Source organism: Solea solea, chromosome 11, assembly GCF_958295425.1.
Source record: "Solea solea chromosome 11, fSolSol10.1, whole genome shotgun sequence".
Classification (NCBI taxonomy): domain Eukaryota; kingdom Metazoa; phylum Chordata; class Actinopteri; order Pleuronectiformes; family Soleidae; genus Solea; species Solea solea.
The window spans coordinates 940822-962500 of NC_081144.1; the positions used below are offsets into that span (position 1 = coordinate 940822).

Here is a 21679-nt window from a genome sequence, read left to right on the forward strand (position 1 = left end):
AGACATTATGATAACGTCATTAGTGACGTGATCAAACCTCGAGAGACGACTGAGCTGAACTAACGTAGGATCCAGTGTTTTGGAGCTTGAGTGAAAGTGATGAGTAAAAGTCACGTCACTCTAATTCCTGAGGGAGTCTCTCTTTATCTGTTCATGATGGTGTGACCTCACCTCATCACACCTCATTTCTCATTTAATCTATAAAATGATCCACTTGTGTCTTCCCAGAAACAGAAGCAACAGTTTCTGTTAGAACTCAATTTTAAAAAGCAATAAAACACCAAACATGGACACTAAATAAATAAAAATCATCTAAACTGTCCATTAATTAACTAATGAATTGTTTCATAACAAACTGTTTGGGGTCAGTTGTACCTTCATCAGCTGTGAATCCATTCTCCTCCCTCTGATATGTGTCTTCCTCTTCTGTCTTCTCCTCTTCCTCACACGGTTGACTCTGCATCTCCACTTCCTCTCCATTTGTCTGTGCGTCCTGCATCAGGACTTCTGTTGTCTCCTCTCTCCTCTCTTCCTCGTCCTGGTCCTCCTCCGTCACTGCCTGTGTGTCCTCCTCCTCCTCCTGCTGCTCCTCCTCTTCTTTGGCCTGTCCTGTTTTCTCGCCGTCCTTCTCTCCCTCGCCATCGGCCTCGCTGCTGGCGTCGCTCTCTGCGCTGAAGCCCTCGTCCAGGGCCAGCTTCAGTGGGTGGGACTTCCTTTTGGAGGCAGGCCTCTCCTGCTCTAGCTCCTGCTCGGCCTCTGCTTCCTCCAGGCGGCGTTTTCTGGCAACGGGGCAACCCAGAATGCTGTTGGAAGAGATGAGGAGATAGAGGTAAAACAAAATAAATAGGAAGGAAATAAAAGATCTCATTCCAAGAACTCATTACTAACTAACGCAAACCACAAAACGCATCATGTCCATCCATGATGGTGTGTATGGTGTGTCACATGTGGCCTGAGGGGGGCGCCTCACTCCCTCTCCTCAGACATCACAACCAATCTCAGCCAATTGACTGGAACGTTTAATGAACAACTTGTATGGAGAGGCGGACGAGGCAAAGGCAGCGGAGGGTGAAATCCAATAAACTCCCTCTGACTCTCACCTGGGAGATGTCGAGGGGAGATTGAGGGACGATCTATAAACAAAGTGCATCTGAAATTGCCTCCTGAATGAATACACATGTAAACAGAGAGCTAATATCTGGCCCTCAATAAAGAGGAGTCACAAGTCAGTGAGCCGCCCCGAGTCCTGCAGAGCGACGAGCGACACGGAAGACGAGGAATGACGGGAGGGAGGGAGGGAGGGAGGGAGGGAGAAATGAGGGTGGAACAGCCACTGGAGAAATCACATTTCCTTTAGCTTTGGAGGAACTGTGTGTGTGTCATCTCAAAAATACCATATCTCTTTATTTTCAGTCTGATTTTAGATCATTAACAGAAGAGGAATGAAGTTGTTTTTCTACTCTTCTGATTCAGACAATTCAGCCATTAGTCTCTTAGTGAAGCAATGGATGAATTTCTAGTTTAGGTTTTAAGTTGTTTTAGTTGTAATTGTCTTTGGGAACATTTGGGAACCACTGCTGTGACTAACACAGTTGTACTAATAACATTATAGTAAAAGATTGTGGTGGATTTAACTTTCCTAAAATAAGCCCACTAATTAAAATGGTCTCATGGAGCTCATTTGTGTGCATAAACAAAGGAGCTATAAGTGGGTTAGATGTGTTGTAGGTGGATTTTGTGATCTGTGTTGTTTACACCTGAGATGAATAACCACAGTGTGAAAGTACAATGATTAGCCTGCAGTTGTCGTCATCTTGGTTGTGTAACAGAAGTTCAGCTACTGTGAAACTCTTAAATGTATGAACATTAAACAGTAAAACCTACAGTAAATTATTGTTTCTACATTTAGCTGCAATAACTAGCTACAGCTAACTAGCATTTCTGTCATTTACGGTCGTGTTCTGTGTGATTTAAGTGCACATTTGTCATTTTTCTGTTTGATCTCTGTTCAATACAGGACTCGTGTTTTATTCAAATATGGAACAAATCCTTGTTTTTTTAACGCTAATGTACACACAATCCCAGTCTTTGTGCTAAGCTAAGCTAAACTTGGTTGTTTGTTGTACTTTGATCTTTTCATCAAACTCTCGACACTAAAAGCTACAAATACATGCGTTTGTGTCGCAGACTTTTTCAAGAACCAAAGTGAAATGTGATATTTTCCACCGAGCAGATGCTCGTGGGGCGGAGCGAGGGGACAAGGAGGAGGACAGAGAGACAGACAGCACGGAAGGACAGACAGAGGGTGGGTCTTTTCATCTGCCCTACCTTCTGTGTCGTGAGTATCTCCCACTGATATGGCCAGAGCCATTGCATCCAGGGGTGGGGCAGCTGGATGAGATGGATGGAGGTTAGAGAAATGTTTAACACACGGTGCATTTTAGTTGATAACCACAGGCAGTAAAAGCAGCAGCAAAAAAAAAGAAAGATAAACAACAAAGCAAAGACATGCAAACTGAGCACACTTGTCACACAAATGCACATGCACAAAGATATGAATCATCCTCTCCTTCCAGCAAATACACATAATGCATGAATGCAGGTGGCATCAAGCCGGAGAGAACCTAATATTGTGTGTCGTTCATCAACCCTGGCCTATATCCTGTTACTATGAGAGATAAGCATCAGCAGAGACCTGCTGTAATTTCCCCTTCTCTGCTCTCTTCACCACTCATCATCTCTTGGTCTCTCTCTCTCTCTCTCTCTCTCTCTCTCTCTCTCTTCTTCCTCTCTCCTCTGATTCAGGTTGCTATGACCCCTCAGGATGGCTCATTTCAATTCTCATTAACTTCCTCCAGCAATTGCCCTTTATTACTCCAATTATCCTAATTATTAATTTCGCTTATTACAAAATGCTGCATTTGCATTTTGAATGAGATGCTCTTTGGCCTCCCCACAGTTTTTTTTATCCATAATTCAGAAAGTGAGAGGTGTTTTTTTTTCTTTTTCCGAGTGCTGAGGTCAGATCAGTTTTTAAAGGTGAAGTGTGTCAAAAAATGAGAGAGGATGAAAAAATAATGTGGATGGAGACAGAGGAGAGAGGTTCATGACCGGTGAGGCCCTGAAAGCTGTCGCTGGAGAAGAAAAAGAGGATGAGGGGAAGTAAATATTCCCTTCTTTATAGCCCTTCACCATCTCCTCACGCTCTATCCTTCGATCGCGTCGCACAAAAAGAAAACTCATACACTCCTTTTCCCTGTTCATAGCAGGAAATATTGAAAGTCTGTGAGAAATCAATAGCAGCCTGTTGGAGGCAACGACCAAGAGCTGAGAAGTGGTGATGATAAAAAAATATACAACATATCTAAAGAGGCAGTGATAGTGAGTCTGCAGCTGCGGGGGGAGTTTCTCTGAGGAACACAGAAAGGAACATTATGAAAGAGGTTTGCACAGAGATGAAGGTGTTTCCTTACCTCAGCTCTTGTCCTACGAGCTCAATAGGAACTGAAACGGTGAGAGAAGAAGGAGGAAGAGGAGGAGGAGGAGGGGGGGAGGAGAAGAAAGACACAGGGAGGGGAGAACAAAGGTGAATGACTGCTCAGAAAGCTGCGCTGCTAAAAGAAACTCAGATCAATAAATCACAAATGCATACAAATCCCGTGAGGCCTCCGCAGAGCGGCAAACTCACTGCTGACTCCATGATCAGGAGGGAAAGAAAAACACCTACACACTCGTGAGTTTACACACACACACACACACACAGAAAAACAAACAGGAGTGTAAGTGGCGGCCTGCACAAACACTCAGCGCTCAGCTGAATGAATAATAACACACAAAGGCTATACCAGCACAGAAAACCTAAATCAGCCAAACTGCATAGTGCTGTTCACAAAATGTGACAATTATATGCAGACTCCAGCAATAAAGAAAGATTAATTGTTGCACTTTAGTTATCATAATTGGGAAAATGAAATTAAAAGGAAAACTGCCGTCATCAGTAGAAAACAGCACTTCTTTCAGGGACAACTTACTGTAATTGCCTTCAAAACATAAATCAAGCACGGCCACAAACAACACACACACACACACACACACACACACACACACACACACACACCTCTGCTGACTATAGGCATCGATTGGAAGCTGAGCGATAGAATGAGTTTGGAGAAATATCCTATTTTCATTTGGAGCAAACGAGAAAACAATACCATGCTGGAGAATTCAGTTTGGGCTCTGATATCACATGCATTAATCACATGTCAGAAATAAGCCCGGCTATCAGAATACACTAAGAGCTTAGAGATTACACACACACACACACACAGGGAGAGCTGGTGTGTGTGTGTGTGTGTCTCAGTTTCTCTGTCTTTCATCATGCAGCTGAGATGAGTGGACGTCTTCCTGAACGACCTGTGAACTGTAGCTCTCTGCTTTGTTGTTTCTAAACATCAAACACACACACACACACACGCACGCACACACACACACACACACGCACGCACACACACACACACACACGCACGCACACACACACACACACACGCACGCACACACACACACGCACGCACACGCACACACACACACACACGCACGCACACACACACACACGCACACGCACGCACACACGCACACGCACACACACACACGCACGCACACACACACACACGCACACGCACACACACACACGCACGCACACGCACACACACACACACGCACGCACACACACACACACACACGCACACACACACACACACACACGCACGCACACACACACACGCACGCACACGCACACACACACACACACACGCACGCACACACACACGCACGCACACACACACACACACACACGCACGCACACACACACACACACACGCACACACACACACACACACACACACACGCACGCACACACACACACACACGCACGCACACGCACACACGCACACGCACACGCACGCACACACACACACACGCACAAACACTCACACGCACACACACACAAATAAAAATAAAAGCACATAGGAAGGAAGAGTGGCACATGTAAATATGTACAAACATTCATACACTGACAGACTTTTTATCTAATATATGCACACGTGTGTGTGTGTGTGTGTGTTGTGCGCACAAACACAAGCAAACACACACACACACACGTACATCTGCTCATAGTCACACATGTGTGGATTAAATGAGAACACAGTCAGCGGAAATAATCACATTAATTGCGCTTTATAACACAGTTTAATGAAATTGTGGTAAATAAAGTTAATTTTAAATTGATAAAAACCCTCGTGGGCATCTATGACGAGAAGAAAGTGAGGAAACATCGTTCAGGGTAAACCTCACACTATCAACACCTTTGTCCTGGGAGGGGGTGACACGGTGGTGCAGTGGTTAACACCGTGATGGTTGTTACTCACCACAGCACAAAGACATACAGGTTAATTGAATGGTTGTTTGTCTCTATATGTCAGCCTGTGATTGGCTGGTGACCTTTCCAACATGTATGTGCCCCCCCCCCCCCCACCCCCACCTCCACCTATTACTCAATATCTGCACTGAAACAGTGTGTGTGTGTGTGTGTGTGTGTGTAAATAACATGGTCTGATGTGATGGAGAGAAGTGACACTTACCTCTGATTCCTTTGGACCGAGTGCGAGTCCGCTTGTCATCACTCTCTATACTCATCTGGGATGGAAGGAAGGAAGGAAGGAAGGAAGGAAGGAAGGAAGGAAGGAAGGAAGGAAGGAAGGAGGAGAGAGCAGAGAAACGCTGTGATTAGTTCTTCATCCTGGCCATTGTCTGTTTTTGAACATATAACTCATTCAGAATGTTTCCAACCAAGTGTGGTTGTGTAAGAACCAGCCGTGAACCGAGGAAAAGCAGCCATTTAACTAAAAGGTTCACCTAATAAAATAAGTTTGCATAAGTCTGTGAAATCTTTATTACATTTTCTCCTGCTTTTTATCAACATTGGACATTCTGTCACGACTGAAAACCAGAGTTTGTGGCGCCTGCGTCAAGCGTTCACTCTCTGCACCAAAGTCCATGGAGAAAATCAACGTTGTTACAGCACAGCTCATCAACTCGTGCCTCCATTAATAAGTTGTTTGTGTTATTTTGTGACTTCAGTGTTTGAAAACCTTCATTCACATTTACCAAAGTGACACAAACTCACCAAACAGCATCACCTGAATCACCGTGAGCCACAAACACTGAGGGCGTCTGTCATACAAGCACACTTACACACATAACCTCAACTAGTGTGTTTTACCTCATACCTCATACCTCACCACACACACACACACACACACACACACACACACACACTGAGGCAAAATGAAGACAGAAACAAAGGCAGCCTGAAACAAGCGCTGTTGTTCTGAGTGACTTTCAAATCCCCTCCTCCTCCTCCTCCTCCTCCTCCTCCTCCTCCTCCTCGCCTGACACACACACACACTCACACACACACATCCGATTACTCTGCCTGTAATTTCCTGCACCTGAGTGCTACACATGATTGTACGCTGCGCGGAGGCAAAAAGGCGGCGCTGGCACAGAGGCCGCGACCTCCGTGAGCAGCAGGAGTGACAATCACATGCTGAAAATAATAATAAAGCAAAAACACACGGTCCACTAAAAAGCCACGGTAATAACCCTTTTAAGGAGTGTGTGTGTGTGTGTGCATGTGTGTGTGTGTGTGTGTGTGCGTGTGTGTGTGTGTGTGTGTGTGTGTGTGTGTGTGTGTGTGTGTGTGTGTGTGTGTGTGTTATCATACCCGCTGCTTGCTTTGCTTTACTCCTGGTTCGGCTTTTAAGCCACAAAGGAGCAGGTGTTAACCCTGCTGCCTCGCTCACACACACGTGCACACACGTGCACACACACACACACACGTGCACACACACACGTGCACACACACACACACACTACATGCTCTGCACTGTAGGACTATCAGATGCTTTTTAGACACAATGGAGCCATTAGCTTTGATTACCGGACTCAGTTTTTTTTTTTTTTTTAAATGCAGGTCTCCCCTCTTTCTGTCTCTCTGTCTGTCTCACACTTCCTCCCCTCTCTCTCTCTCCCTCTCTCCCCCCCCCCCCAGGCTCAGCACTTAGCTGCTTTGTTGCTTGTGTATAGTAAAGTTGGCAGTGCCACAGTGGGATTCAAACACGGCCTCCCTGTCTCTCTTCTACTTCTTCTTCTTTTTTGGCACTGCCCCTTTCCTGCTAATAGACTACTTATGAAAAGAAGGGATGGGAGGAAGATGAAACACGCTGTTGTTGTTGTTGTTAAGGGCTTCCCTCACTTTTTATCCCCCTCCTCTCTTCACTGTGGAGGGTGTGCTTCATTCATTAAGGGTCTAGTTGTTAGCCGGAGGTACAGGTGCAAGGCTAAAGCCCCTCCTCTCTTCCTGTGTGGGTCTCCACCGTCTTGGCCCGAGCTCTTTGTGTCTCTCGCCACTTGGGCGTCTTGGACTCTTTTGATGGAGCACTGTTAATGTAGAGGTTGTGCAACAAGCAGCAGCTTTGTGGCCAGCCTGAAGGGAGCAGTTGACTCCACTCAGAGCGCAAAGTGTGAGAAGAGGAGCGCCTGAGTGAGCGGTGAAGAGTTTTCTCTGTGTGTGTGTGTGTGTGTGTGTGTGTTCATGTCTTTATTCCACCGTGAGGACAATTTTTAGCTCCAAACCATTGTTGTGAGGACATTTTGACATTGTGAGGACATTGTAGTGGGTCCTTTCTGAAGGTTAAGACTTAGTTTATAGGATTACCCTTAAAGGGCAGTTTCACCCATTTTCTTTTTCTACTTGGTCGAATGAAGAAAACCCTTAAACTCACTATGCTGCTATGATGCTGTCGTCTCTTTTTAATTGGACTTTTATTTCTGTGTCTATATGTGACATATAGTTTTAAAGGATACTTGTATTTCAACTCGACTACATGGAGATACACGTATATTGTATTTATACTGCACAACAAGTTTTTCATTATTATTATTTATTTATTTTCTTTCCTTTTTCATCCTCCTCCTCCTCCTCCTCCTCCTCCTCCTCACATATCCGATCAGTCATCAGATGAATCAAAAGTGGGGACTGAAAAGGGCCCCTACTGCTTTCATGTTTGCGTAACCATAGTGACACACATTTAAATAGGTAAACACATCTGAGTTCTCCTTTTTCCTGTCCTTCTTCTCAATACCAGCTCATTATATTTTCATGAACACAGGCAGCCAGTGATGCAGCCTGGAAAGCAATTACCTGATGTTTTTTCTTCTACTTCTTCTTCTCAACGAGAAGTTTGTCCTTTGTCTTTGAATTAGAAATCCTTGAACAGTGTATATGTACATAAGTATAGATGGACTTACACACACACACACACACACACACACACACACAGAGAAGTAAATGAGAAAAGAGGGTTAAGAGTCTGTCTGTGTGTTTCTACAGTGCATGTGTATGTATACTGTGTGTGTTTAAATAGATGAATAAGAGAAAAGGGAGGAGGAGGAGGAGGAGGAGGAAGACGTGGCTCATCCCTACAGGCTGTGTTGTACATTATCAATTATGTCCTTCTTTGTGTGCAGTGGTCGGACCCGGGCCCTGCTCTGCATTCTGACAGCTCTATGTAAATGTCTGGCTGGGGGCAATGACTTCACAGAGAAGGTCACCCTCCGTCCCCCGGTGCACATAAATGACTCTTTTATTCATTTTCAGGTTTACAAGAGCAGATGAAGAAGGGGGGGGGGGTGTTAAGGTGTGGTGGAGAGTTATGAGGGTGAGGGCGAGGGGGGAGGTGGTTCACAACCGGCGAGGAAGACTGACGTCCACGAATATTACCTGTGGACAGCAGCTGCCAATTAAACGCGCGGGGCGCGGTTCCCTCGACAGGCGCAACCAGGGCGCTCTGCCTCCTCCATGTTGGATCACTGCACAGCGAGACCCCCTTTTCCTCAATTTCACTTTAATAATTCACACGAGGCAGAGTAGAGTGTAGTGAGGAGGAGGAGGAGGAGGAGGAGGAGGAGAGACGAAAAAGCCCGAGCGTGTTTGACCGCATAATTCATGTCAGCCATGATGTGATTCCAGAGATCGTAACTGATTATATTCTCATTCTCACAGAAGAAAAAAAATCTGTGTTTAAAGCGGGGGGGGGAGGGGCTTGTTTATGTTTTATTTAATCTGGATTCAATCCAGGGTCAAATGACTCTGAAATCAAAATTCAAGTTTTAATTGGCTTCAGTTCTGATCAGCATAAGTGGGAACACGTTACTTTTGTCTTGGGTTTCTTTGTCTCCAGGATGTTATTTTCTCATTTTCTCATTTTCTTTGCAGTTTAAAGTGAGTTTCAACAACAGATTAAAGTAAACAAACCCACTGTAACACTGTGTTGTTTTATTTCTTCCTCTGACTGTTTTGATGCATTTGTGACGACACATTTCATCAAGAAGAAAAACACCACAGAGCAGACTAACAACTGATAATATGAATAGAATAAAAATGGCTTCAAATCATGCAGAAAGAACTTTTATGATGGAAAATACTTTAAAACTTGAGCCGTTAATGATCTCAATCACTTCTTTTAGGTGAAATAAGTGATAAAGCACAACACACATGTTATATATGTTGATACAGCTAGTATCATCCAATAAGAGCCTGTGAATTACTGTTAATCTGGGGATCACTGGGGTTAAAATAATCCCAGGTATAGCCACTTACTTGACTGTGAAAATGGCTCAAACATTTGCAAGATAAACCACAGGCAGTATAGGAGAGAAGTGGGAGTTAGCCACCAGGGGGCGACTCTGCTGAAGTCAATGGGAGGAGTGAATAGTCTCACTCACTCATTTCAGGGTCTCTTCAAAAGAACAAAATAGGTGATGAAGCCCAGCACATGTGAGTGGATGAAGAGCATCCTTCACCACTGCACGTGGCATTCATCTATAAGGAATAACAGCGTGGCCAAAGAGACGCTTCACCGTGATGTAGTGTTTGTAACCGACGGCTCTCTCTCTCCTCTCAGCTCTGTCAGCTGCAGAAATCAAACCAAATCAATAAAAGTCATCTCTTCAGATGAACCCGAGCCATCAGAGGGGAGCAAAACTACTTTTACTGGGCCCAGGGGAAAAACAACCCCCACCTAACCACCCCCCGCTCATCTCTCTTTCAATCTGCCCTCAGTCCTTCCATCTCTTTGTTGAGTGTCACTCTCAGTTGTGATGATGCACAAGGAAGAAAATAAAATAATGACCCGGATGTTTTCAGAGTCAAATAAATAACCTTCAGAATGTGGCAATTTGGAGTCAGAAGTTTTTAAAATCAAGCACAAAGACGAGGAGAGACAGGTTTCAAATGGCAGAGTGGGTTAAAAGACGGGAACGAAGCTGCTGCTGCTGCTGCTGCTGCTGCTTCTTCTGCTGATAAGACGGAATATCATGGACAAAAAGTATGAGCAGCTCAAGGACATCCTTTTGAGTTTCTCCCCTTTTCATCGCATTTCAATAGAAGAAAAAACAGCCTGTGTGAAGTGAAGTGAAGTAAACTCAGCAGTGGGAATACGCTGAGCTGTGCCATGCTGAGCTTAACTAAACTGAACTAAGCTGAAGCAAAGGATGGGCCGGGCCAAGCCGCAGATTTGATGTGCTGTTTGATTCATGGGGTTTTCTTTTTCAGGCTTGGCCATAAACCAGCAGCAGCATCAGCAGCAGCATCAGCAGCAGCAGCAGCAGCAGCAGCAGCAGCAGCAGCAGCAGCAGCAGCAGCAGCAGCACCCCTCCCCTTCCTCCACAATACACACAACAGACAAACCTGTTTTTATATCATAGTGAAGACACCCATAGACCCTAACCCTAACCATTACAACTAAGTGCTTAACCTTAAAACCAGGTCTTATCCCTGAAAAAAACCCTTTAAAGCTGAGGGATCCACACAACATGTCCCCTTCAAGGTCAAAATGTCCTCACAAAGGTATAAGTACAGGCACACACACACACACCTCCTTTCCCCCGCTGAGTTAGGGATTGGAGGAAATGCCCAGGAAGCAGAATCAGGTTGAAAAAAAAGGGGGTGTCAGGGTGTGGTAAGTGCTGGAGAGGGATGAGAAGCAGGGTGGGGGGAGACAGGGGAGACGGGGGGAGGCGGGGGCCTTGTCACTCACCATGATTGGTCGACGGCTCTGCAGTCTCTGGGAGGCCTGACAGCGGCTGCTGGTCCTCTCGCCTCTTGTCCACCGCTGGTTCACCAGCTCGCCCCGAAACTCATTTTCTAGTGGCCAGAAAAAAGACAAGAAACACAGCGGTGAGTCGAGGAGGACGAGGAGGGAGAGGAGGAAGAGGAGGAAGAGGAGGGAGAGGAGGACGAGGAGGACGAGGAGGGAGAGGAGGGAGAGGAGGGAGAGGAGGAAGAGGAGGGAGAGGAGGACGAGGAGGACGAGGAGGGAGAGGAGGAAGAGGAGGGAGAGGAGGGAGTAAAGGGGTAAAGACAGCGTGTAGAGATCAAAGAATCTCAGACTAATAGCAATTTTAAGAAATCCAGTGCAGCTGAGAGACAACATGTGGAAATAAAAAAACACTTACAGTCACACAAAACACGTGAAAATAAAGGTTTAGTGACGTTTAAGAGCATTCGTCAACTTTCATTTTCATTCATGTTTATTTACCTTCAAACCTTCACATTGTAGTTAGATGTTGTATTTTTTGCAACTTAAAATCTTATTTGAAAGATTTTGGGGGTATAAAAAGAAATGAAAAAAATAATGGAAGTGGGGGTGAGGAGGAGGAGGAGGAGGAGGAGGATGGAGCAGTGATTTGGATAAAGGGAGGATGGGGAGGGAGGGGGTGCTACTTTTGAGGGAAGGTCTGGGTACTCGAGCATAGTGCAGACACTCCTTTATTAACTAAGAGAGTGTGTGTTTTACACACACACACACACACACACACACACACACAGGAGCATGGTTAAGTGCCCCAGCTGGGGTGCCTGTCAGTCTGCTATTAGAATCAATCAAATTTGCATTTTTTTATCAAGCTTTTCAGGGTTCATACGTGAGTCTGTGTGTGTGTGTGTGGGGGGGGGGGGGGGGGGGGGGTGAAGAATGGTCAGTAAATAATGAATCATGCATAAATCAAAGCTTTTTTTCTACTTCCTCCCCCTCTCCTCCCCCTCTCGCTCTCTTTCTCCCCTGTTTTTTTTCATCAGTGTAATAGTGCTTCACTTCACTAAATCCATTACAACCCCCCCCCCACACACACACACACACACACACACACACACACATCCACGGTACTGTCACAAACACTGGTGACGTTGGAGGAGAAGTTGTTGTCGTTAGTGTGAACCCTCCAGGCTGAACTTTTTAACTACTGCCCTCTCTCTTGCGCGTGCTGGTGCAGTGAAATGCGACTCTTTGTTGGATATATATACACATCCATACCCTTTAGCTTTCACCTTTATATGGATTGTGCGTCTCTGCAGGCAGCACAGCAGAGCGCCTCTGAAAGAGGAAGCGCCCTTGAGTTTCCACTGATACTCTGTACGTCTGTCCTCCACAGATAAATAAAAAACTCAAACGGACCAAGGTTCAGGTCGGCGCACGTTGAATCCACTTCTATTGAGAGTGTAATGTGAAGCAGCGTTGATATTTCTACACAGTTTACACAGTGTTTATTCAAGGCAAAACATTTTTGGATTATCTGAATTTCTTTAAGTGTAAATCTGCATAAAAGGCTCTAAATTTGCAGCAAAAACACTGAAGCTCTTTTGAAACAATGTTGACGCAGTTTTTAACATGAAACTGTCTTTATGTACATGTTTGTAGATTATAGCCCCTCAGGCCCCTGCTCTTCTGCCCTCTGACCCCTTCTGAATGACATTTTTAATCATTTACTTTTTCTAATTCTGTTTGATCTCAGCATGTGGCATAACTTCTCTGCAATTTCAGAGACAGCGGTCATTTTTTTGTACGTTAATCTCGTCAAAACTCGTTTCCGTACGCCTACTAAACATCTGTAACATCAATATTTTTCCATTACTTAACCTTTATTTAACCGGGAATCATGATTTTTGAGAATAAAAAATCTCTTTGGCAAACGTTTCAAAGAAGAAAATAGTAAAAAAATAGACAGATTACATAGATTACAATAGAAAATCACATTTTCAACTAGTCAATATAAATTGTAATCAGGCAAAACGTGTAAAGTTATATGTTTTTGCCTCAAAGTCATTTAAAAACACTTTTCTAGCTTTAAATGCCTTTTTCCTCAGTTCAGTGTGGATTATTGTCAATATACTAAGTAAACACAAGATTGTGTCAATGTAATATTATTATTTTTCAGTTAATAATTATGAGGTGGGTGCCCACTTTGAGCCCCTGTAATGTCTTTGCACGTCACTGTTCTTTGCTCTTATCTCTACCTTTTTCAGAGAAAGGCTGCAGACGCTTGTCCTGTGCATGAACCCACAAGGCGGAGGGTGGGGGGGGGGGCAAGTGGTAAAAGCCAGAGCTAATCTGAGAGTAAGACAAGAAAAGATGGAGCCAACGTGAAGTGAGGTCCACTCTTGTTTTACTTGCCCGTCACATGCGAGCCTTTGCCAAAGCTCAGCCAGCACAAAATGCTTGTTTATCAACTTCCACCCCCTCCACACACACACACACACAAGAAAAAAGTGATTACAGCAGCAGTACTGTTCGTCCACAGCTCCGTCTCTATCCCTCTCTTCATTTATTCCCTCCTTCTTCTTTTTCCCTAAAACTCATTGCTTTTAAAAGGGAAGTGAAGTGAAGTCTCTGCGCTGTATTTGATTGTCATTTTTTTGGGAGCCAAGGAGCTGATGAGCCCTTTCCCCCTAAAACGCCACATTTACTGTACATAATGGTGTCAAACCATTAGGACGCGCTGCTGCTGCTGCTGCTGCTGCTGCTGCTGCTGCTGCTGCTGCTGCTGCCTCAGGCCGTGTGTCAGCATCTCTGCTCACTTTGCTTTAGTGAGCTGAGCTGAGACGCTGAGCTGCTGTTTCTGTGACAGACAGACAGACAGGCAGACAGACAGACAGACGGAGGACACACACACGCACGTGTTGAACCTTCATCTGATTTCTGTGGGGTTTTTACAAAAGCAGGTAATTAATGACATAAAAGGTGAAAACTGACCTTTCTTCACTTTCATCAGAGCTGAACATCTGCATCTTTCCTCTGATGAAAAAGAGGAAAAAAACTAAAGCTAATTTGAGGCTTGTGTGCTCAGGATGTGTGCGCTCGTATTCTTTGATCAGATACTGCTCATTCCCACCTAAAAGACTCACAGCTCATTATTTTTTTTTGCACTGGAAAATTGGAGGAGTACGAGACAATTAGCTGTTCACTGAGGAGGTTTGGTAAATCAGAGGGGGGGGGGCCACGGGGAGAAAGATGAATACAAAATGAATGGATTAAAGCAAAAAAATAAAATAATCATACCCTACTGCGGGGCAGGATTAGGTATCGTAAAGGTTCAAAATACAGTATATCAATATAATATGAGTACAGAAGGTTTTACCTCAGGTTTGTGGAAAGTTTCACTGTTTTTTTTTAGTTGTTTTCTCTTCTCAAAAGTCCTTTAAAAGAAAAATGAACACTTATAAAATCTATCTTTATTTATTATGAGGCGTACAAGACAATTAGCCGATGACTGGAGGGAAAAAAACAACAAAATCAGCAGATTAAAGCAAAACATTTGGAAAAGATTTGTGAAGAGTAGTTTTCTCTTCACAAAAGTCCATTTATCAGACGTTTATCGTGAGGAGTGTCAGAAAATGACTGAATAAAAATCATACTCCTTATACCGTGTTTTTATTTAAGTGATATTAAGTAAGTTAAGTTTTTTTTCCTGCAATAAATAATAAAATAAACACAATCATCTTTCAAACTGATAACAAAGTAATTCCATTACCAGTCAGCAGATTACTGCAGTGGGACGATGGAGCAAAGAGGCTAAATCCAGAGTTAGATTAAAGACCAGGGTGAACTGTCTGTAACAGTATTAGTGTCCATACATGGACGAGGACAGCTGGACACTCCTGGTCCCGTTAAGACGGATTTAAGGGACAACTTTGTGTGATTACGGTGGACGAGAGGCAGGGGAATCAAAAGTTGTTTTATATCACTCACATCACTGGTTTCTTTAAAAATCACCAGATAATCCAGCAGATGGGACAAAAGTGCTGTTCTACGCTCCTCAGACTAAATGGAACATAATTAAATAAAGATATGTAACGTTATACGATATTCAGCGTCTTTATCGGTCTGATCAAAGAGGGAAATCAGCTACAAAGTAAAAACCTCATTAATGCTTCACTACACTGACATTTAATGGGCGTGAAACACTGTATTTGCTCCACAGTGGGAGCTTTTCCACAGTTTACATGTAAATATCACACTGATATCAGTAGCAGGAGATAAAGGCTCAGGTTTGAGCTCAGATTTGTGAAAACTTTCACTGTTTTACTGAGAATTTGTTGTTTGGTGTTTTCTCTACTTTTGTTACGTGACATTCGTCGCGATTGTCGATCATATTCAGTTCAAACAATCCCAACGTTAAGGATCAACTGATTAATGAGTCAAACACAGTCGTTTTGTGCTGATTCATTTACATAATTCTCCGACTTTGCAACAAAATTCAAAAAAGGAACAAGAAGCAGCCCAAAACATGACTCAGCTAAAACTGTTACTGTTACTGATGTTTCTTGAAGAACAGGATGTCGAGGATTTTAAATTCTAACTTTTCCGTTTCTTTGACTGCAGAAACAAATCCATACCAAATACTAAGCATCATATCGACTCATCTCTAATGAATAATGATGACATTTTTGGCCACATCTCTATCCTCTACAGTCCTCTCGCTGCTGTGACCTTTGACCTTGTGTTGATGTCAGAGTTGAACCTGCAGCTGCAGCTTTTTTGAAGCTTTTATGAGGTTTGGTTAACTCAGAAAACTGGTGAAAATAAGAAGAGAAAACACTTATTGTTTGACTTCACGTACAGACTGAATTCTGTGATATAACTTGATTTTCTTCAATCCTACATAAAGTTTCAATATATATCGTGTAATCAATGAATGTTTAACCTCAGATAAGTGAACTGTTTCTGTCCATAAAGAAGTTAAAATACAATAATTGGACGTTTTGTTATGCATTTGTACTACTTAGAAACTTGTTGCTAAATGACTAAAACATGCTTTTAATTGAAAATTCTGTATATAATTGCAGTGCAGTGTCAGTTGGAGAGTGTTGTTCATGTTTGTGTTATTTATTATCTTCATTCAGTTGTATTATTATTATTATTATTGTTATTTTCTTTACTGGAGGAAAAATAGAACATTTCATGATATTAATAGGTACAAAAATCAATCATCAGCCATCAGCTGCTCTGGTTTTAAAGCCACAGAAGGAACTCACATAAGTCGACCTTCTCAACAAACTGCTTTCTTTCAATCAGCAGAGAAACGTAATCTTTAATTATCGGACATTTTATCTCAACAGTTATCGATATGGACTGACGTTCTATATCATGACAAACTTTGCTGCCATGTTGTAGCTGAAGGTCAGATGAAACAGACCAAGAGGAGAAGAAGAGGTGAGTGTGCTGTGACTGTGAGGCAGATGGGAGGAAGTTTAGGAGGGAGGGAGGGAGGGAGGGAGGGAGGAGAGGGGAAGAACAGTGTCAAATCAAAGTGTAAGCAGCCTTTAGAGCAGCTTCCCTGAGGTGTCGCCCTGACCTCAGCATCTGAGGCATCACTGCTGCTAATAAAACCAATCACTAACTGTCAGGATCTGTGCTCCTGCCACTGCTTTACAACCTGCAACTGCACTCCCTCCATCTCCCTCCATCTCCCTCCATCTCTCTCTCTGTCTCTCTCTCTCACTCTCTGCCCATCTGACAAACTCGTGTACATTTTCTTTACTTTTTAATTAATTCTCAGGTTTTTTCACCTCTTTGAAATGTACTTCCCATTAACGCGTGCCATGAAATCCATTATTTCCGTGCGTTAGTTTTTTAAATGCCTCCTCGCCACTGAAAGCTGGTCCAACCCTGACCTTTGCTTGTATTGCTTAGATTTCTGATTTGGCTTTGAATGCAATTGAGTGCAATTTGGCCCCAGCTGCTCCTCCAACATGTTTATTGCTCTCCCTCCTCCGGCACCTGCTGTCCTCACCACGGGGCTATTCAGCCCTTCATAAATAGAGAGGGTCCCTCCCATCACTGTAACTAACTAAAAAATTAAAACCACAGAAGAAGAAGTAACTTCCTATATCGACTCTGCACGCCGCTGTTCTAACCTCCACTAACAGCACAAAGCACCAATAACCTAATTCTGTAATCCTCTGAAACTAGGCTACGTTTCACAGGAAAAGTAAACACAAGAAGAACAGTAGGTGTTTTTTTTACCATCATTTCTGCCTCGTATGCACTAAATCCTGCCCACAGTGTTCAGTCTGTAACACGGAGCCAAACAATAGCTTTTTCCTCTTGGAAAGTGTTTCCTCTGCTTTGTGCATTAACCAAACATCATCATCACATAAGCTTCAGACAAAGCTACAAGGCTAAAAGTCTGGCATCGACACAAAGCCGCAGATCACTGCGGAGAGAGGGCCTGTATTTGTCTGTAATTGTCTTTATGTCTCATCCCCTCGTTGTTCTGTGTCACGTTTGTCCAAGTTGTAGAAAATGTCCTCAAAAACAAGACGTTAACAAACATACATCATCCAAGAAAAAGGGATTTCAGGATCTCTCGTCATGAGTGAATAACTTTACTAACATATGTAAACATCACGTGACCGTCAGGATTTTTAATTCTTTATATAAGCACACTGTGCTGTGGCTTCGGGTTCTTTTCTTTGCTTTATATTAAAGTTAAATGTCTCTAAAGCTACTTTAAAAGTCACAGTTTTTCTAAAGGTAAAGTGAGATTCACGTGGGTTTAGATCATTAACTCCCCTCTCTTACGTGTTGTGTTCCACTTGTTTTGTAACTGTGGTATAAGTGACCTTTCATGGTTTAATCTTAACAGTTTTCCTTTCACATAGAAACAGTTTTAAAAGTGTTAAAGCTGCAGTGTCTATTTTTTTCCCCTCAGTAGAAGAGTCTTAAAGTCTTATTTATTTTAAATAAATAAAACTCTGTTGAAACTATGAAGCAGGTGAAGTTTGTCTTGAATCAGCCTCAGTGATGGTGACATAACAGCGAGAGTATCACCACCACCACCACCACCATCATCATCATCATCATCATCATCCCTCATCTCTTTCCTCCATCTTAGGACGCAGGTGCTCTGACAGAGGCGCACACAGCGCATTACGTGGCCATCTAAGCAAAACAAGGAGGGGGGCGGGGTGTGGAGGGGGAGTGGACGGTCACAGCGCAAAGACTTCACATTCTGCACCGCACAGGCTCAATCCGGCGAGATGAGGCTTTTAAAAACGGGGTACAAATGTGCAGCTGGAGCCTGCACGCGCACACGCACACACGCGCGCACACACACACACACACACACACACTGCATGGGACCTGTTTATTTCCAGCGCTTCTGTTCTGAGGACTTTTTCTTTTTTTATCTGCGCACCAGTGAAGGCGGCTGACATTTGAAGAGAGCATCTCTGTTTTTTTTGCTGCAGAGGATCAAATAGCCGGCCCCTCCCCTTTTTCCTCTCTCTCTCTCTCACACACACACACACACCATCCATCCATCCATCTGTCCGTGCACACACACACACACACACAGAGGGGACAGGCTCAACGCCCAGTGTCACACTCAAAGGTCTAAAGAACACAATTCGGTGCCGGACTCGATATAAACACACACTTTTTGCCCCTCCAACATCACAGAGAGAAAAAACAACACAAACAGCTGGTGTGGTGAGCGCGAGCAGCGCGAGGAGAGTCCAGAGACGCTGGACATACAGGATAGAGAAGGTGAAAGTAGAGGACAGAGTGGACAAGGCTCAGTGAGTCCGTGCGTAAAAAGAGCCACGCACGATGAGAGGCTACAAAAAAGAGATTCTTTACATCCAATGTGTTTCCCCTTTAAATAGACGCACGCTGATGATGATGATGCTGCTGCTGATGATGATGATGATACTGCTGCTGATGATACTGTTTATATATAAAAGCAGCGGAGAAGTGGGAAAACACACACACACACACACGCAGCAGCAGCAGCAGCAGCAGCAGCTTCTGAGAAAGCGCCATGCTCGCTTTGCTCTTCAGTGAACAACATAAACAGCATCTCACTTCCTCTCTACTCTCACTGTAGTGACATGAAACGAAAACGAAAACAAAATAAAGCTACAAATCTGCCCTTTAATGACGAGGAAGGAGCGAATCAGCTCAAACTGCTGACACGAGCTTAAGTTTCCATCAACATGAAAAGGAAAGAAAAACAAAAAAAAAGATGAAAATGTGGGGAAAAAACACCAATAATCTGAGTCAAAAACCCGCGCTGTGGCTTTTAAAGATGCGTAAACACGGCAAAGTTACACTTATAAATGTTTTCTATTTGTTATAAGCGAGAAAAATAGTCATAATAAAGATAGAAAAGAATGATAAATGTAGTTAATAATCCTGGATTTACCTGGAGTCAACAATATTTCCTTGGAGGTTTCTGTGGCTGCCGCTGCTGCGTCCTCCAGTAGTTTGCTTTAAAAACAATAAAGATATCCCGAGTAAAGGTTGTTGTGTTTTTTCTTTCTTAAACGTGTTTAAAGGGCGATCCTCTATCCCGGTACAAGTGTCCAGATGTGATGATGGGAGTGAACGCGGACTGGCCTCTCCTCTCTACTAACGCGCATGCAGCGTCGGCGCACGGCGGCTCCTCCGTCTACCGAGGCGTTAAGATGTTACTTGTTTGTAAGCAAAAAAAAACATGGCTTCATTTGCCTTTGTCAGCGAGAAAAAAAAACGTAATATTGACTTACCTTTCCCTCATGAGCCATTGTGCCTCCCCCCTCCACTCCACGCCACTCCACTCCCACCCTCCTCTCCACTCACATCTCCTCCCTCCGCCCTTTGCCATGACATCACGGAGGCTGTAGTAAAAAGCTCCAGCATCAGATGGGCAGGGCTTCAAAGCACCCCCCCCCCCCCCCCTCCCCCCGACACCATCCTCTTACTACACACCAACTCAATGGACACACACACACACACACACATACACACACACTCTGCTTCAAACACATAGATCATTGGAGCCTTCACACTATAAAGCTGGATGTTCCTCCTCATCCTCACATCCACACACAACACTAATGAATGAGCTCATGCTTCATACACTTTCTTCACACATGCATCATGAAGGTTGTACCTTCACACCTCCACCTCCCTGTCCTGGAAAAGTGGTGTCGTCCACCAAAACTCATTCACTTTTTTTTCTCCTTTGCACTGCGGGGATTTGATGTCGTGTGTTTTGTTTGCAGAGTTATCAGCATCTCATCATTCCTCCGTATATATGTATATGTGTGGAGAGAATAAAAGATGAGGGTTTTTAAATGACATATTTAAATACAGAGAGAGAGAGGCGAGTCTCTGAGGAGATTAACTTAAAATTATTTACGCCCAAGGGAGAAGGAGAGGAGGAGGGGGGTGAATATGAGTTTAAATTATCACTGGAAAAGAACAATGAGAAAGAAAATGGTTGACAAACTTAAAAAAAACACTTCAAACTATATATAGAACTGAATTCATGTAGTTGTCATCAATTGAAGTATTTTTATTGAAAGTTTGTCAACCATTTTCCTTTGTCAGAGAATAAAGAGAAGCACATTCTTTACATAGTAAGTTTTAAGTAGGGCTGCTGAGATATATGTGCAAAAATGGAATCATGAATTTTTAAAAAAGTTTTAATCAGTATAAGTTAATAGCTCTTGATGATAACTGGTAAAAGGAAACAATTTCTTTGCACATTTGAGGCAATATTCACAAAGTGTTTTCACTGCACTCACTGTAAAACCTGCTAACTTTGTTACAACTCAAACTGTTTCGACTGTTTTAAGTTTTTTTTAACTCAAATACTTTTGAACAAATGAGGGAAAAGAGTTGATTAAAGTACAACTCAGATAACTTCTTTTATAAATGTAACGTGTGCTGTCAGGTTTTACAGACATTATATCAGCTCACTGTATACTGAACCTCTCTGTGGCATTGATATTGAAGATAGTTACTGATATTGGATCATTCTTGTGCAGCTGCACTTTGAAGCAGCTTCTGTTCCTTTAAGAAAAGCGATCACTGTCACTTGTGTTGATAGTTTTCAAAGCTCAGTGACAGCATGACGCCCACTGTCAGTGTCAGCATCTCCAAACAACAAACAGCCAGTCTTAACTTAGCCCCCCCCCCCCCCAAAAAAAAATAAAATAATAAATGCTTTGCTTTTGCGTTGCTGTTTTTTGAAACCATTAGTGGAAATGACAACCATTCATTACAAGCCATTTGAGAATAGTCACCCCACAAATGCCATCCTTTATCTGCTGTCTCCACGCTGGCGTAACGCAGGGAATATTCCAAAAGCCCAACCTTCAGCTTTCAGAAATTCTATTAAATTCTTATCTCTTTGCAGCAGGCTCTTTTTGTGCAATCCCATTGTTATGCATTGGAGCTGAAATCAATCACTGCGGCCGCGCACACGGCACATCAGTATGATTTCAGAGCATGGA

At 43.4% G+C, this 21679-nt stretch overlaps 1 protein-coding gene across 1 annotated transcript in view; it reads right to left on the minus strand.

The window, feature by feature from the left end:
• myt1b (myelin transcription factor 1b) overlaps nucleotides 1-21679 on the minus strand; it is a 118693-nt gene that overhangs the window by 16410 nt on the left and 80604 nt on the right. The window contains exons 4-8 of the mRNA XM_058643903.1: nucleotides 11157-11263; nucleotides 5637-5691; nucleotides 3474-3504; nucleotides 2329-2391; nucleotides 386-803 (exon numbers count right to left, since the gene is read on the minus strand). Coding sequence (XP_058499886.1) covers nucleotides 386-803; nucleotides 2329-2391; nucleotides 3474-3504; nucleotides 5637-5691; nucleotides 11157-11263 — 674 coding nt within the window. The remainder of the gene's footprint in view (nucleotides 1-385; nucleotides 804-2328; nucleotides 2392-3473; nucleotides 3505-5636; nucleotides 5692-11156; nucleotides 11264-21679) is intronic.